Source organism: Nomascus leucogenys, chromosome 19 (genome assembly GCF_006542625.1).
Source record: "Nomascus leucogenys isolate Asia chromosome 19, Asia_NLE_v1, whole genome shotgun sequence".
NCBI lineage: Eukaryota > Metazoa > Chordata > Mammalia > Primates > Hylobatidae > Nomascus > Nomascus leucogenys.
Window position 1 is genome coordinate 29,164,808 of NC_044399.1, and position 18,915 is coordinate 29,183,722.

At 38.9% G+C, this 18,915-nt stretch overlaps 1 protein-coding gene and 1 pseudogene across 2 annotated transcripts in view; both read right to left on the reverse strand.

Moving 5' to 3' along the window:
* EFCAB13 (EF-hand calcium binding domain 13) overlaps positions 1 to 18,915 on the reverse strand; it is a 45,709-nt gene that overhangs the window by 3,648 nt on the left and 23,146 nt on the right. The window contains exons 7-8 of the mRNA XM_030799481.1: positions 9,708 to 9,851; positions 887 to 958 (exon numbers count right to left, since the gene is read on the reverse strand). Coding sequence (XP_030655341.1) covers positions 887 to 958; positions 9,708 to 9,851 — 216 coding nt within the window. The remainder of the gene's footprint in view (positions 1 to 886; positions 959 to 9,707; positions 9,852 to 18,915) is intronic.
* LOC115831458 lies at positions 658 to 5,983 on the reverse strand (annotated as a pseudogene). The gene has a single exon (XR_004026943.1). The product of XR_004026943.1 is annotated as a UDP-N-acetylhexosamine pyrophosphorylase pseudogene (transcript).

Sequence of the window (18,915 nt, forward strand, 5' to 3'; positions counted from 1 at the left end):
TCATCATATACTAAAAACAACTCAAGCTGAATTAAAGACTTAAACATAAGATCTGAAACTAAAAAACTGTTTGATGATAACATAGGGAGAAGTCTACAGGACATTGGTCTAGGCAAAAATTTTATGACCAAGATCTCAAAAGCACCAGCAACAAAAACAAAAATAGACAAATGAGACTATATTAAACTAAAAAGCTTCTGCACAGCCAAAGAAATAACAGAATGAAGAGACAACATCTTGAATGGGAGAAAATATTTGCCAACTATTCATCTGAGAAGGGATTAATATCCAGAATTTATAAGGAATTCAAGGAATTCAAACAACTCAACAGTAAAAAAAAAAAAAAATCCCATTAAAAATTGGGCAAAGAGGCAGACGCGGTGGCTCATGCCTGTAATCTCAGCACTTTGGGAGGCTGAGGCAGGTGGATTACCTGAGGTCAGGAGTTCAAGACCAGCCTGACCAACATGGTGAAACCCTCACTCTACTAAAATTACAAAATTAGTTGGGCGTGGTGGCATATGCCTGTTATCCCAGCTACTTGGGAGGCCGAGGCAGGAGAATCACTTGAGCCCAGGAGGCAGAGGTTGCAGTGAGCCAAGATCGCGCCACTGCACTCCAGCCTGGGCAACAAGAGCAAAACTCCGCCTCAAAAAAAAAAAAAAAAAAAAAAAAAAAACTAGGCAAAGAATATGCATAGACATTTCTAAAAAGAGGACATATAAATAGCATTTTGAGTATTATATTTCATCTCCCTGATTTAAGAAGGTAAATTATTCAGAGAAGGTTTTCAAAACCCTTTATAAAATAAAACTTATAAATTAAGATTTAATGTAAAGACTTTAACTATAAACAAAACTTGTCATAGCAACAAGAGCTCACTTACAAACATCCTCATACTGTTCCTGTAGCTCATTCAAAATAAATATAATATCCCCAATATCCACCATGTGGTTTCCTGTAATAGAATAAGTTCAAATACTGTATTTACTTTTGAACACACATATATCTGCCATCCTATTCTAATACGAAAACAACACAGAATGTGTGGCTAGTAGGAACAAAGAGCCAACTATTACGAGTTTTGAATAAAACCTGAAATCATGAATTAATAACTCAGTACACACCCAACATAAGAGTAAGACCATGGTCTTTTCTCCTTAATAAAAGAGTTTTTCATCAAAAGAAATAGTCATGTTTTAAGCTCTCGTGCTAATCAGGATATTTTTTCATTTTACATGTTTTTTAGAGTTTATTACAGGTATTTATTTGCTCTTTTGACTTCATTTCTAGATTGTGAACTCCTCAAGAACAAAGGATGTGTTTTTCCTTTGTTTCCCCAATGCCTCACAAAGTACCTACTTCTTATCACTAAAAATTATTTTTGGTTGAACAAAATATACAGAAGGTGATAAAAAACAATGCAATGTCTACATAGTGAATAGCAGACAACGATATTTACTTTGTACCTTCTCTGTGTCCAGCACTCATAACTTCCCACTATTCCTGCCCCTGCCCGTCTAAGATCATTTTACTTCTTGGATAATGCATGACTGAGGATGTGTTCAGATGCAGTCACCCCGAATAATGTCATTTCAATTGTGCACAGAGATAGAAAATGCTTTGCCCAATAGTTCTTGCCTCCAAATATTTGATTTTGCTTGCCATCCAAGATGAAAAAGACTGAAAATTTACTTATCTATAATAGTGATGGTTTTTTTCTTCAGTCTATTCATAAGAAATCAACTGTTCAATAATATGCATAAGTGAAAACTCTGAGAGGAAGAAGCAAATTTTTATTGTTTTCCAGAAACAAGAAGATACGTTTATTTTACTGTCCAATTATTTCATTTAAAAAGTTGAATATTTGATAAAATAAACTTTTGTTACCATAGAAACCTTTCAACATCTACAATGACATATTATTACTATGCACAACTTCAAAAACAAATGCCTCCAGCTCCAAGTAAAGTGATGTTGAACATCCTGACTGTAGTTCAGCTGTAGGAAATTTCTTGTATTGCCAATGGTTTCCTTGCCTTGGAAAGAAATACACAATTGAAAAATATAAATAAGACCTTCAATGAGTTGGGAATCATAAAAATGCTATCTGAAGTTCAGTCATCTAGATCTTGGGAAGTTTGCAGTAGCTCTAAGAGTTCAACAAGCAAAATAAAACCCTGTGAATATTTAAACTTCAGTCATCCAGGAGGTCCTGTAGGTTCACAGTTGGTCTATCAAAAACAAAAGCTATTCCTATTGTGGTAGAACTTGGTATCAGGCTCATATACCATTTTCACCACCTCATGAACTCCATTCTCATCGATGATTAAAGGTGCATGGAATTCTATATCTGCCACATAACTTTCTATTCCTTCCTCAGCATTAGAGATAAGAAGAGAGGTTTCACACCGGATTGGTACATCATTGGCATCCTTTAAGTGGGAAATTGCTGGAAGATGAGAGCCATTTTCATCTATAAAGTGACCCCTGCATTGAGAACCCAGCAATAATGAAGTGTGCCTTGCGGTAGTAGAGTTGTCTTTCCCATTCTGACTGTCAGCATTCTTTAGTGTGGAAAAGTCATCTTCCCATAATACTTCATAAACCACAAACTTCTTTGCGAACTAGAAGATGTCAAAGACAAATTTTTCCATACTTATTCCACTGGGTTTATCTGGCTTAATTAAGTGCTGTTGGGTATCCACATAAGGAATCTTCTTTTGAGCCACATGGTGCTGCAACTGAGGTTCATAAACATTGACAACATCTCTTCAGAAATAGTACAGTGAATAAGTGGTTGGCAACATTCCCCACATTGAACAGCAGTCATCCATCTGAGCTTCGTTTCTGAGCTGTTGCCAGGGAAATATCACTATATTCTACCACCTGGTAAAGTCCATCCACTTGGCAAACCACTCCAACCGGTTCTGTAGGGTTTGTTTTCTCTACCACCTTTGCTCCACAGTCTGCTCCTTTCTGAATGCAAAATCCAGTGAACTGTGGGTCTGCCACTTTTACTAATACGCTGTCAACACAATAGACATGAATGCTCCAAATGCCTCTTTGCTCCATATCCTCCACAATATGCCAGGCTGCAAGAGCCCGATGAAGACCAGTATTCTCATCTGGAGCCATAGAAACTTTGTTCTTCTCTTCCAAAATAATTTGCCCATCAAAACTCATGGCAGGGAGCATTCCTTGCTGAAAAAAAAGATAATATTTTCTATTTTTTTTAAACCAAAGTACTTGTGCTTGGTGAAGAACTCCTTTGTAGATTCTGCTGTTCTGCCACTGATCATTATATGGAATAATGCATTTGTTGCCATAATATTTTTCAGCTAACTGTTGTAGCTTCAGGATATGCTCTGCTTGAATCTGAAAAACTGTCTTATGGGATGGCAAACCAACATCATACATCCCCTTTGGATATGCAACGAGTCTAGTCCCCTGCCCACCAGCTAGAAGAACTGTGACTTTGTTCTGAGAAATCTGGAAAACTTTGCTTTCCCAGGCCTGGAGCTGATCTAGCTTCCCTGCAGCACTGCCCAGTACCTCTTGAGGGACAGGTTCCATTCACGCATCCACCTTTTCTTGATGAGAGGACTGGTTAAATCCTTCAATGGCCTTTTGGAAAAAGAAGTTCAGTTCCTGAAAGTTGATGGCCTGGAGCTCTGCATAAAGTTCTACCTGTCAGGCTTCTTCAAGCTCATTCCAGAAACGTAGTGGGTTTGGACAACCTGAGTTTGAGGTCATTAGTGTTCATAATGCTCTGATAGCCAAGCTTTGTGAAAATAGGGATGCAATGCATGTATCTATAAAGCTTCCTCAGCGCGACCACAGCTCCACCCGGCTCCTTCTGTGCCGGCGTCCTGCGTCCCCTCCAAATATATACCCTCATCCTGGGCCATGGTGGTGGGGCGGGGCAAGCCGGGACCAGGGCCAAGGGGAGCGGCCCAGCCACTCTGCCCCTCTTGCTGCCACGGGAAGCAAATATGTAAATCAAAGAATAGTATCATTTTGGTCTTGGGTCCACCTGATTCACTCTGATTCTCTGAAAATTGGTAAACTATGTATTTCAGGTGCAGGCCTTTAAATCACTGCAAAGCAAATACTATGTGTTTGAACCAATCAAAGAAATGCTAGACAAAATTGGTGCTAAACTGCCTTCTGATTAGAGATTGCTTCCTACATTCTGGTTTCTTATTTCCTTGGTATTTATCCTCATTCTGGTTTTGATTATAGTTCTAACACTTCCCATAACCTCCCCAGTAACTGGCACTTATGGTAGATTGATTCCATGTCCCATGTTCTTAGATCATGGCTTAAGTCCTAAGACAACTCAAAGCCTCAACCCTCAAGCTCTTGAATCTGATCACTGAAAAGTATTCTGTTAGACCATACATGTATTAATCCAGTGGAAAAGGCCATCTTGCTTTTATCTGCTCTTCATTTAGAAAACTCCTTTCTCTGAACAGAAGTCCAACGTCAACTAATAAGAGTATGGTAGTCAACCATGTTCACAGATTCATTAGCTCTTGCTCAAATTTATTCCTTGCATCTATGCAATAATAAACACCTATTATGAAACTCCTAAACAAATATTACCTACTTAAATAGTCCCTAGTGGCCGAAGATGCATTCCAGAATCTGAAATGACTATCTTGGTCCCTATCTAACTTAGCAAAACCTTAAAGAATGATTCCTGGTTGAAACCAAGGCAATCAATATGGTCATAGGTATCATTTATTTCCTAAGGTATATAATTCTGGAGGAAATTCATCCTGGAAAACGCAACTACGTACTGTGAGAGGAAAAAATGATCCTAATTATTAAGGTCATATATGCAAGGCAACATTACTCTGAAGGTGCTAAGTGACCATTAACACTACATTTCTGTAATCTTCAGGTAGCTCCACAATATCGAAAGCCTCCTCTAGCAAAAACTGCACTAGTCACAACTTCCCACCCAGTTCAATTTCCAGATCTCTAACCTCCATGAGAGAAAAAAAAAAAAAGAACTGCTATACCAATACACTATTTCAGAAACCAAAATACCTGGCCCTCTAAGAACTGCCATCAGCTGATTTTCCATATGGCACTTTTTGCCATATCTTAATAAAGCAAATCCTCCTTGGACTTTCCTGAAAATTTCAGGGGGCTAATTCCTTCTCCCTCATTGCAAACATCTATAAAGATGAACATATTATCTACCTATCATCTCCAACAATATACCAAATGCAAAAATAAGATGCTGGAACAGTACCTGCAGTGCTGTCTTCTTTCAGCAGGACTGTGTTATATTATTCCTTACTGCAAAATTCTGCTACAGAAAAATTAACATCTCCTACCTGGGCGACCCAAAATTTTTGGCATCCTGGGGTTAACGTTTCCTTTAATATTAAAATAGCTCAGACCCCAGAGCATATACTAACATAAATCAATACCTTGACCAAAGTTTGAGGATTCCTAGGTCACTTGTGCTCTTTTTGTTTATTTTTGCTTTGTTTCTCTATTCCCATGGACTCTTGATCTCACTCACATTATTACTTTCCACAGGTGCAATCCTCTTTCTGCCCCAAGAAGATCGAACATAGAACTTATAGGTCTTTATCCTTGAAATCTCCCCACCAACAATACTAATACAAGTCTATTGTATATATCCAACTCTTATTGGTAATTTGCAATTGATGGGAGTAAGGGAGTTCTTAAGAAGCACAGCAAGCAACTACATACTATAGTCCTAAAGTTCTATGGTTACTCTACCCTCACTCACTCTTAGGTTCTATCCATCTTCTTCCTCCACTACTGAGCCACTACTATATTTCAAATTCCTGTTGCTTTCTTATGTACAATACTTTACCTTACCTTTTTGCTCAATCTAGGTGTTTCCCAGTATGTTTTAACTCTCATAATCTAACATATCTATTAAGATTATTTTCCTGGTCAAAAGATAAGGACCTTCCTTATGAGGAATTTTGTCTCAAACTGCAGCCAGCTTATTCATATGATAAAATGAAGAACATTTTGTTCTTTCTGACTGGAAGATGTGGCATGAGGAATCAGAATTATTCATTCATTCAACAAATATTTGTTGAGCGGTTAATATGTGCCATAAGCACCATGCTAGGTACTGAAGATACAATATTAAGCTAAAGCAGACATGATATCTGCTCACCTGATGCTCAGTCTTATTTGAAATATCAACATCAATCAAACAAAAATACAAATTTCAATTGTGAATAGTGCTATGAGAGTGTATAACATGAGAATCTGACCTACTCAGAGAGGTCTGGGAAAACATCCCTGAGGAAAAGACAGTTGAGTTTGGATCTAAAGTATAAGTAGGAATTACCTAAGGTGAGAAAAAGGTTCAAGGAAGAGAAATGAACACATGCAACAGCTATTTGGCAAGAAGGGGAATGGTATATAGTTGAAACTCTAAGAAGGCACAGAGAGCAAGGAAGAATATGGTCTCAGATAAAGCTGAAGCTCTGGGTAAAAGCCAGAACACACAAGGCCCTGTAAACCACACTAAAAGAGTTATTTATCCCAAGAGGTATTATTAGATTTTATGTGAGGAGAATAACATGATCAGACCTGTACTTGAATGAAGATCATTATGGCTGCAGTATAAAGGAACATAAGAGTGGATAGGGGTATACTTGTTAGGTTGAACTGCAATGGTCCTGAGGAAAGGTTATGTGAACTTGGACTAAGATAGGGAGATAAGGAGAAATAGATTACGTCTGTAATCCCAGCACTTTGGGAGGCCAAGGCGGGTGGATCACAAGGTTAGGAGATCGAGACCATCCTGGCCAACATGGTGAAACCCTGTCTCTACTAAAAATACAAAAATTAGCTGGGCATGGTGGCATGTGCCTGTAATCCCAGCTACTCGGAGGCCGAGGCAGGAGAAACGCTTAAACCAGGGAGTCGGAGGTTGCAGTGAGCCGAGATCACGCCACCGCACTACAGTCTGGCGACAGAGCGGAGTAAAAAAAAGAGAGAACTAGAAAGACTTAAGAGATATCTATCTTATATACAGAAAAAAGGAGAAAAGTTTTTAAAAAGATGTATCTAAGACTTTAAATAAGGGAACTATTGCATGAGGAATAGAGAAGTAGAGTTGCCAAGGATGACTCTCAGGTTTCTGCCTCACCCTTCTTCTGTCTGTTCTGGGTGCCAAGCACTGTGATAAATGTTTATATTTAATTCCTATAACAATTCTATAAAATTAGTATCATTTGTCCAATATACCGCCCCAAATAAAGCAGGAGGCCTGGAGACCCAGACCAGAACTCCATAAGCCAAAAAGCAAGGTACTGCAGCTATTTCATATATGATTTCTGTTGTTCCTGGTAGGGCATGCCCTAAAGGCTTAAGATTAGTCTTTAAAATCCCCATTTTACATTTTCATACCCCATCATATCCTTCCGCTCATGCCTCACCCCAGAGCCCACCATACCTGACTTCCTAAGAGAACTCCATGTGGCCTGATTCTATCTCCAGACCACATATCAGCAACCAAAAGCCCACTACAAAACCACCATTAATAAATGACAAAAACTAGTGGAAGCCCACTCAAAAAGATGTCATGTCTGATTATTTTTCTGCCATATTTACACAAACTGTTCCTTTGGCTTAAGATGTTTTTCTCACTCTTTGCTACCACCTTCAACTACTTAATTCATACTGATCCTTCAAGATTTAGCTCAGACATCAGGCCCTCTGATAATCTTTCGCTAAGGCTTCCAGTATGTATTAGCAGCCTATGTACACTCTATTATAGTATTTGCCATGGAGCATTTTAATTTTCAGTTTACTTGACTCTTTCCACACTTGAACGTGAGCTCCCTCAAAAACAAAAAGAAGTGTGTTTTATTCATCTTTGCATCACCTAGCACAGTTCCAGGCATAGTAGATATTAAATGACTGACTATCTGATTCATTAAGTGAATGAATCAGGCTGGGCCCAGTGGCTCATGCTTGTAATTCCAGCTACTCAGCAGGCTGAGGCAGGAGGATCACTTGCAGCCAGAAGTTTGAGACCAGCCTAGTAAACATAGCAAGACCTCATCTCTACAAAATAAAAATTAGCCTGGCATGATGGTGCACACCTATAGCCCTAGCAATTCAGGAAGATGAGGTGGGAGGATTATTGAGCCTAGGAGGTCAAGTGGGTTTTCTGCCTGTGTGTGGAGATGAGAGAGTGTAGAAATAAAGACACAAGACAAAGAGATAAAAGAAAAGACAGCTGGGCCCGGGGGACCACTACCACCAAGACGCGGAGACCGGCAGTGGCCCCGAATGCCAGGCTGCGCTGACATTTATTGGATACAAAACAAAGGGGCAGGGTAAGGAGTGTGAGCCATCTCCATTGATAGGTAAGGTCACGTGGGTCGCGTGTCCACTGGACGGGGGCCCTTCCCTGCCTGGCAGCCGAGGCAGAGAGAGAGAGACAGAGAGACAGACTGCTTACGCCATTATTTCTGCTTATTAGAGACTTTTAGTACTTTCACTAATTTGCTACCGCTATCTAAAAGGGAGAGCCAGGTGTACAGGATGGAACATGAAGGTGGACTAGGAGCATGACCACTGAAGCACAACATCACAGGGAGATGGTTAGGCCTCCGGATAACTGCGGGCAGGCCTGACATCAGTCAGGCCCTCTGTCAGGCCCTCTACAAGAGGTGGAGGAGTAGAGTCTTCTCTAAACTCCCCCGGGGAAAGGGAGACTGCCTTTCCCAGTCTGCTAAGTAGCGGGTGTTTTTCCTTGACACTGACGCTACCACTAGACCACAGTCCGCTTGGCAATGGGCATCTTCCCAGATGCTGGCATTACCGCTAGACCAAGGAGCCCTCTGGTGGCCCTGTCCAGGCATAACAGAAGGCTCACACTCCTGGTCACTTCTCAGTATGTCCCCTCAGCTCCTATCTCTGTATGGCCTGGTTTTTCCTAGGTTATAATTGTAGAGCGAGGATTATTATAATACTGAAATAAAGAGTAATTGCTACAAACTAATGATTAATGATATTCATATATAATCATATCTAAGATCTATATCTAGTATAACTATACTTATTTTATATATTTTATTATACTGGAACAGCTCATGCCCTCAGTCTCTTGCCTCAGCACCTGGGTGGCTTGCCGCGCACAATAATAAAACAAATGAATCAATCAATTAATCACTAATTATTATAGGACATCCTCTGGTTACAAGTAAACATGTAATACAAAACACCTGCTAAATATTTTTATCATGTTTAAAGCAATCCACATTGTGCAGAGAGCAACTGAAGGGCATAGCAAAATTGTTTAATCAAAGCTACATAATAAAATTGAGAATTCAAGAAATTTAGGTCTTCTAACTTGTGGAGTCAATGCCCTTGACACTACAAGAAACTACTTCTCCACAAAGACCAGAAATGACTTGGAAAAGAGATATAAGGCTGAACTTTTTTTAATTCATTTTATTCTTTAACCAAACATACCAAACTATAACAATTTTAGAAACCTCTCATTTAATTTTTCTCGACTATTTCTTACTACAGACACCAGTAAACAGTGTCAATGGCAAAATGTAAGAATCAAGAGAAAAAAGGAGAAGCAAAGGACAGATCACAAAATTGATATCCGGAAAAAAATGTATAAATATATTCACATATATATTGACATATATATCTCAATGCAAATAACTCACTGTCAATATAGGTATGTTTTATCACTTCTTCTAAAATTTCAGGATTTACAAGGATACCCATGCTATCCAAAACAGCAAACACTTCATCAGTTGAAACTCGACCACCTTTTATCCTACAGTAAATCTTCAAGGCATCCTGGAATGCTGCAAAAAACAAATTATTATACCATGAGAATCAACAGCTTTTCTTGGAAAAGGAGCTGATTTTGTGTCAATAGCCTTCTAAGGGAAAATAACCTTGTATAAGCACGGGGTTTTATAAATATTTATCTACAAGTAAACCACTGTTATAAAATAACTTTATAATAGTGGTTAAAACATTGGTCTTTTATTTCTCCATAGGAATTTCATATTCTTATGTTAACAATCCTTAGCATATAAAATGAATTGAAAAGAACCTATTCAGAAGCAAATATTCAGCATGGCCCTGACTAGCAAACCAAATCTGGGGGTCCCCAAGACATCTACTTCTGAATGTTAGATTCTATAAGTTTAAAACAATCTAACTAAAATAAATTAAATACCAAATCACTTTATCATTTTCTAAAATTTTTAGAGTCACATCAGAGAGCTCAGTATATTTTTAATTTTAAAAAGAAAATATTCAGATAAATTATAATTTTCCACAAAAAACCTTAAAAATTAAACAGATTGAAAGCAGATTGAATATAAACTGCTAAATTTATATTCTCCCTGACCACTACACCCCTAAATTAGCCTTGACAAAAAAAAAAAAACACAATTCCCGTTATCAATTTCAGATGGAAAATCATTTATAGTCAGACTAGATTTTCTTGAAATTCATCATATAATAAACTAATGATTACTAAGTTCTTTGATAAGCACAGTCAAGGAGGAAAAAATGGGCATTATTTGTTCATTCAATTAGTCTTTTTTTTAATTAATTAATTTTTTTTTTAAAGACAGGGTATCTCTCTGTAGCCCAGGCTGGAATGCAATCACACGATCTCGGCTTACTGCAACCTCTGCCTCCCCAGCTCAAGCAATCCTCCCACCTCAGCCCGTTGAGTAGCTGGGACTACAGACACATACCACTACGCCCCGCTAATTTCTTTGTATTTTTGTAGAGATGGGTTTTTGCCATGTTGCCCAGGCTGGTCTCGAACTCCTGGGCTTAAGTGATCCACCCGCCTTGGCCTCCCAAAGTGCTGGGACTACAGGCATGAGCCACCATGCCTGGCCTCAACTAGTCATTATTGATCAAGTGAACAAAAATAGCAGAGGAAGGGACCTCCAGAAACCCTCTCCTCCATAAAAGCAATGAGAACTCTGGCAAAAATTATCAGAACCAACTTGTTTCAAAATTCTGAAAATAAGCCAAAGGCTTGCAGCTATCTGAGGAATTTCTTCAAGAAAAATGACTGAGTCTTAGTAAGAACAGTGAGCTTTGTGGCATTTAAACTTGCCCTATTCCCATCTACCCATCTCCAGGTTCCCTGGAACATTGAAAACCAGTACTCCACAATCATGATGAAAATGTGTGTGTGTACTATTGAGGTGAGAAAGGCCCCTTTAAGCACAACTCAAAACTCATAAGACATAAAGAAAAAATAATAAATTTTGTGATAAAACGTAATAGTCCCATTCCAAAAACCAAAGACACCATTTCGAAATTAAAAGAGAAACAATAGATTAGAAGAAAACATTTGTAATATACATAACAAAGGATTAATAGCCAGAATATGAAAACTCCTACAAATCAATGAGATGAACAACCCAGTCTTTTAAATGAAAAGTGTATGTGAAAAGCGAATTCATAGAAAAAAATATATGAATGACCAGTAATTATATTACAAGATTACTAATTTCATACTTGAGAAATATAAGTAAACAAGATAGTTCCTGCAAAACAAGGTGGCAAAATTTCTTTTTCTCTTAAGAAAAAGATATTTGCGTTTTTCCCTTTTATTTTTCTCTAGGGAGTCTCTTGATTTCTAACTGTATGCTTGATCTTTTTACTAGTTTCTATGAGACCTAGGTCCTTTGCTTCCACTCTGCCTAGTAATTGATAACTCATTTTGCCTTGACAAAACATAAATTATATATATGTATGTGCACATAAAAAGAATTCTCAGGTCAGTATTAAACTGTAGCAATCTTAGAGGGGTTAAAGAAGGTCTTTCATATCTTTATACACATATATTGCTTGGATATTTTATTAAAACAATATATTCAAGAATTATGTGTGTTCTTTTAAAAGGAACAAAAGAAACCTGAGAGTTCTTGATTAGTCTCAGAACACTGTCCGTAAACAGAAAATAAGGTCAAAATAGGAAACCAGGACTTGAAAAATCAAGGAATATAGGGAAGTAAATAAGCTATTCTAAGTTGTGATTCAAAAAGTGGTCTCTACACGCTGCTCTGTCTGTCTGAGTGAAAGCTGCAAGTTAGTCCTGCCTCCTATCCATCATTTTTCCCTATTGTCTGGAACTCAACTTACATTTTTTTCTGACTATAGATTTATATGTGTGTTTGGACTCCTAAGTACTGACCACAGATACATATATATAATTTATGTTTTGTAGCAGGGCACAGTGGCTCACGCCTGTAATCCCAGCACTTTGGGAGGCCAAGGCAGGTGGATCGCCTGAGGTTAGGAGCTCGAGACCAGCCTGGCCAACATGGTGAAATCCCACTTCTATGAAAAATACAAAACTTAGCCGGGCATGGTGGTGTGGGCTTGTAATCCCAGTTACTCAGGAGGCTGAGGCAGGAGAATTGCTTGAACCAGGGAGGCAGAGGTTGCAGTGAGCGAGGTCGCGCCATTGCACTCCGGCCTGGGCAACAAGAGTGAAATTACATCCAAAAAAATAATAGTAATTTATGCTTTGTCAAGGCAAAATGAATTATCAAAACGTCAAAATAGGAAACCAGGACTTGAAAAATTAAGAAATATAGGAAAGTAAATAAGCTATTCTAAGTTGTGATTTAAAAAGTAGTCAGTTAGTAGACACTCACATCATGAACTTTTGCTCCAAGAACTACTGCAGGAACATACCAGGAAAGCCAAGAGAATCCACACACCCCTTGAAGGAGGTGGATGCCCTTGCAGGCTCTGTGGGACAGGCAAGTAACTGTGAGTCGGCTTGCTTTCTCAGTGGGGAGGCTTGTAGCTTGGGGCAAGTTCTCATCCCTGCTCACCGCCTGCCTGGAAATAAATTCGGTGCTATAGGTGAAGCACAGTAGGAGTGAAACCAGTCTTTCAGACTGTGGGCTGCGTGGAAGCTGGGTGAGGCCTATCGCTGCTGGCTTTCCCCCACTTCCCTGGCGACCTGTCAGGCAGCAGAGGCAGCCATAATCCTCCCAGGAACATAACTCCATTGGCCTGGAAACCACACCTTCACCCCGAAAGCAGCTGCAGCAAGGCCCACCCAAAGAGAGTTTGAGCTCAGACATGCCTAACCTGCCCCACCTGATGGTCTTTCTCTACCAATCCTGGTAGCAGAAGACAAAGAACATAATCTCTTGAGAGCTCTGTGGCCCTGCCCACCACCTGACCCTAGGGCAAGCTTGTAATCTCCCTATACTACTGCAGCTGATGTGCTCTTGAAAGTGCCACCTCCTGGCTGGAGGCCAACCAACACAAAACCAGCACACTAAACAAAAATACAACCGAGGACCCTAATAGAGTCCACTTCACTCCCCTGCTACCTCCATTGGTGCAGGTGCTGGTATTCACGGCTGAGAGACCTGAAGATGGAACACATCACAGGACTCTTTGCAGACACTCTCCAGTACCAGCCTGGAGCCTGGTGGCTCCACTGGGTGGCTAGATCCAAAAGAGAAATAACAATCACTGCAGTTTGGCTCTCAGGAAGCCCCTTGTCCAGGAAGCCCTATGTCTCAGGAAGCCCCTTGTCCAGGAAGCCCTATGTCTCAGGAAGCCCTTAGGGGAAGGAGAAAAGCACCAAATCAAGGGAGCACCCTGAGGGACAAAAGAACCTGAACAGCAGCCCTTGAGTCCCAGAGCTTCCCTCTGACATAGTCTACCCAAATGAGAAGGAACCAGAAAAACAATTCTGGTAATATGACAAAACAACGTTCTTTTACATCTCCAGAAGATCACACTCAAAAGCTTAGCAGCAATGGATCCAAATCAAGATGAAATCTCTGAATTGCCAGAAAAATAATTCAGAAGGTCAATTATTAGGCTAATCAAGGAGGCACCAGAAAAAGGTGAAGTCTAACTTAAAGAAACCAAAAAAAAAAAAAAGATACAGGATATGTATGGGAAAATCTCCAGTGAAATAACATAAATAAAAAACAATCATAACTTCTGGAAATGAAGGACACACTTAGAGAAATGCAAAATGTGCTGGAAAGTCTCAGTAATAGAATCAAGTAAGTAGAAGAAAAAACTTCAGAGCATGAAGACAAGGCTTTCTAATTAACCCAAGACAACAAAAACAAAGAAGAATTTTTTAAAATGAACAGGCCAGGTGCAGTGGCTCACACCTGTAATCCCAGCACTTTGGGAGGCTGAGGCAGGCAGATCATGAGGTCAAGCAATCGAGGCCATCCTGGCCAACCTGGTGAAACCCCATCTCTACTAAAAATACAAAAATTAGCTGGGTTTGGTGGCGCGCAACTGTAGTCCCAGCTACTCGGGAGGCTGAGGTAGGGGAATCACTTGAACCCGGAAGGCAGAGGTTGCAATAAGCCGAGATTGCATCACTACACTCCAGCCTGGTGACAGAGTGAGACTCTGTCTCAAAAAAAAAAAAAAAAAAAAAAAAAGAACAAAGCCTCCAGGAAGTTTGGGATTACGTTCAATGACCAAGCCTAAGAATAACTGGTGTTTCCAAAGCAGAAGAGAAATCTAAAAGTTTGTTAAAACATATTTGAGGGAATAATCGAGAGAAACTTCCCCGGCCTTGTGAGAGGTCTAGACATCCAAATACAAAAAGCTCAAAGAACACCTGAGAAGTTCATCGCAAAAAGATCATTGCCTTGGCACATAGTCATCAGGTTATCTAAAGTCAGGATGAAGGAAAGAATCTTAAGAGCTGTGTGGCAAAAGCATCAGGTAACCTATAAAGGAAAACCTATCAGATTAACAGCAGATTTCTCAGCAGAAACCCTACAAGCTAGAAAGGATTGGGTCCTATCTTTAGTCTCCTTAAACAAACAATTATCAGCCAAGAATGTTGTATCCAGTGAAACTAAGCTTCATAAATGAAGGAAAAATACAGTCTTTTTCAAACAAATGCTGAGAGAATTTGCCATTACCAAACCAGCACTACTGACTGCTAAAAGAACTGCTAAAAGGAGCTCTAAATCTTGAAACAAATCCTCAAAATACATCAAAATAGAATCTCCTTAAAGCATAAATTTCACAGGACCTATAAAACAATAACACAAGAAAAAAAAACCCAAGATATTCTGTCAACAAATAGCACAATGAATAGAATAGTATCTCATATCTCAACACTAACATTGAATGTAAATGGTCTAAATGCTCCACTTAAAAGGCAGAGAATGGCAGAATGGATAAGAATTCACCAACCAAGTATCTGCTGTCTTCAAGAGACTCACCTGACACTTAAGGACTCACTCACATAAACCTAAAGTAAAGGGGTGGAAAAAGATACTCCATGCAAATGGACACCAAAAGCAAGCAGGAGTAGCTATTCCTATATCAGACAAAACAAACTTAAAGCAACAGCAGTTTAAAAAGGCAAAGAGGGACATTATATAATAATAGGACTAGTCAAACAGGAAAATATCATAATCCTAAATATATATGCACCTAACACTGGAGCGCCCAAATTTATAAAACAGTTACTACTAGACCTAAGAAATGAGATAGACAGCAACAGTAGTAGGGGGCTTCAATACTCAACTGACAGCATTAGACAGGTCATCAAGACAGAAAGTCAACAAAGAAACAATGGACTTGAACTATACTCTAAAAAAAATTGATCTAACAGAAATTTACAGAACATTCTACCCAATAAATGCAGACTATGAATTCTATTCATCAGCACATGGAACATCCTCCACGATAGACCATATGGTAGGCCACAAAACAAGCCTCAACAAATTTAAGAAAATTAAAATTACAGCAAGTACTCTTGCTACAGTGAAATAAACTGGAAATCAACTCCAAAAGGAACCCTCAAAACCATGCAAATACAGGGAAATTAAAGAATCTGCTCCTGAATAATCACTGGGTCAACAATGAAATCAAGATGGAAATTTAAAAATTCTTCAAACTGAACAATAATAGTGACACAACCTATCAAAACCTCTGGGATACAGTAAAGGCAGTATTAAGAGGAAAGTTAATAGCATAAAATGACTACATCAAAAAGTCTGAAAGAGCACAAATTGGCAATCTAAGGTCACACCTCAAGGTACTAGAGAAACAAGAACAAACCAAACCCAAACCCAGCAGAAGAAAAGAAATAACCAAGATCAGAGAAGAACTACATGAAACTGAAACAAGAAAAAAAATGTAAGTCAAAAACCAAGTAGACAAAAGAGAACCAGGAAAATCCTAATGCCATGGAGTCTATCAAAATGCCAAAAAGAAAAAGCAAGCCAAGCATATCTATATTATTCACTGCTTCATACATAGGCATAATTAATGTTTATTACATAAATGAGTAAATAAGTATTGAAGAGTTTTCATTGCCTTTTACTTGCTAATCCAGTTCTATAAAGACTATCACATTCACATATCCTTGATTCTAACAAAATAAAATCTGGGCCGGGTGCAGTGGCTCACGCCTGTAATTCCAACACTTTGGGAGACTAAGGCAGGCGGATCACTTGAGGTCAGGAGTTCGAAATCAACCTGGCCAACATGGTAAAACCCCATCTCTACTAAAAATACAAAAATTTAGCCAGGCATGATGGTGCATGCCTGTAGTCCCAGTTACTTGGGAGGCTGAGGCAGGAGCGTCCCTTGAACCTGGGAGGCAGAGGTTGCAGTGAGCTGAGATTGTTCCACTGCACTCCAGCCTGCATGACAGAGCAAGACTCCATCTCAAAAAATAAATAAATAATAAATAAATAAATATACAATCTGATTCACTATAAAAGGAACATACCTCAAAATAATAAAGGCCATATACGACAAACCCACAGCCAACATCCTACTGAATGGGGAAATGTTTAAAGCATTCCCCCTAAGAACCAAAACAAAACGAGGATGCCTACTTTCACCACTCCTATTGAATATATTACTGGACGACCTAGCCAGAGCAATCAGGCAAGAGAAAAAAAGTAAGAGGCATCCAAGTTGGAAAAGAGAAAGTCAAATTATGTCTGTTTGCTGATGATATAATCTTATACTGAGAAAACCCTAAAGATTCCTCCCAAAAAACCCTTAGATTTGATAAACAAATTTGGTAATGTTTAAGTAGATAAAATCAACATACAAAAATCAGTGGCATTTCTATACACTAGTATCAAGCTGAGAACCAATCAAGAAGGCAATGCCATTTAGCTTAGCTACAAAAAACAAAGTACCTAGTAATACATTTAACCAAAGAGGTGAAAGATCTCTACAAGGAAAACTACAAAACAGTGATGAAATAAACTATAGAGAACACAAACAAGTGGAAAAACATCCCATGCTCATGGATCAAAAACTTAATATCATTAAAATGACCATAATGCCCAAAGCAATCTACAGATTCAGTGCAATCTCTATCAAAATGCCAATGTCATTTTTCACAGAAATAGAAAAAATAATCCTAAAATTTACATGGAACTAAAGGAGCCCAAATAGCCAAAGTAATCCTAAACAAAAGAACAAAGCTGGAGACATCACATTACCTGACATCAAATTATACTATAATAGTAACCAAAACAGCATGGTACTGCTATAAAAGTAGAAACATAAATCAGTGGAATAGAAAACAGAACCCAGAAATGAAGCTTCATATCTATAGCCACCTGATCTTTGACAAAGTTGACAAAAACATACACTGGTGAAAGGACACTCTTTTCAATAAATGGTAAAGGGAAAATTGGATTGCCATTCGCTGAAGAATGAAACTGGACCCCTATCTCCCACCATATACAAAATCAACTCAAGATGGATCTAAACTTAAATGTAATACTTGAAGCTTTAAGAATACTAGATGAGGCCGGGTGCGGTGGCTCACGCCTGTAATCCCAGCACTTTGGGAGGCCGAGGCGGGCGGATCATGAGGTCAGGAGATCGAGACCATCCTGGCTAACGCGGTGAAACCCCATCTCCACTAAAAACACAAAAAAATTAGCCAGGCGTGGTGGTAGACACCTGTAGTACCAGCTACTTGGGAGGCTGAGGCAGGAGAATGGTGTGAACCCAGGAGGCAGAGCTTGCAGTGAGCCAAGATCACGCCACTGCACTCCAGCCTGGGCAACAGAGCGAGACTCCATCTAAAAAAAAAAAAAAGAATACTACATGAAAACCCAAGGAAAACTCTTACTGACATTGGTCTAGGCAAAGAATTCATGACTAAGAACTCGAAAGCACAAGCAACAACAACAAAAAAAGACAAATGAGACAACTAAACTAAAAAGCTTCTGCACAGCAAAAGAAATAATCAACAGAATGATTGATTGAACAGACAATGAATGAACAGACAACTTGAAGAATAGGAGAAAATATTTGCAAACTATGCATCCAACAAGGACTGACATCCAGAATGTACAAAGAACTCAAACAGATCAACGACAACAAAAGCAACAAATAATCCTGTTAAAAAGTGGGCAAATGACATGAATAGACATTTTTCAAAAGAAGACATACAAATGGCCAAATGAGCATTATGAAAAAATGGGAAGCAGTGTGGAGATTTCTCAAAGAACTAAAAATAGAACTACTGTATGATCCAACAATTCCACTACTAGGTATATATACACCCAAAGGAAAAGAAACCATTATCTCAAAAAGATACCTGTACTCATATGTTTATCACAGCACAATCCACAATAGCAAAGACATAAAATCAACCTAAGTGTCCACCAATGGATGACTGGATAAAGAAAATGTGGTACACACACACACACACACACACACACACACACACACACACACAGTGGAATACTAGTCAGCCATAAAAAAGAATAAAATAACATATTTCACAGCAACATGGATGAAACTATTATCTATCTGACTTTCTGTTTCTGACTTGTTTCACTTAAGATAATGAAAGCCATTTATAGGTAGGAGCCAAATTTATAGGTG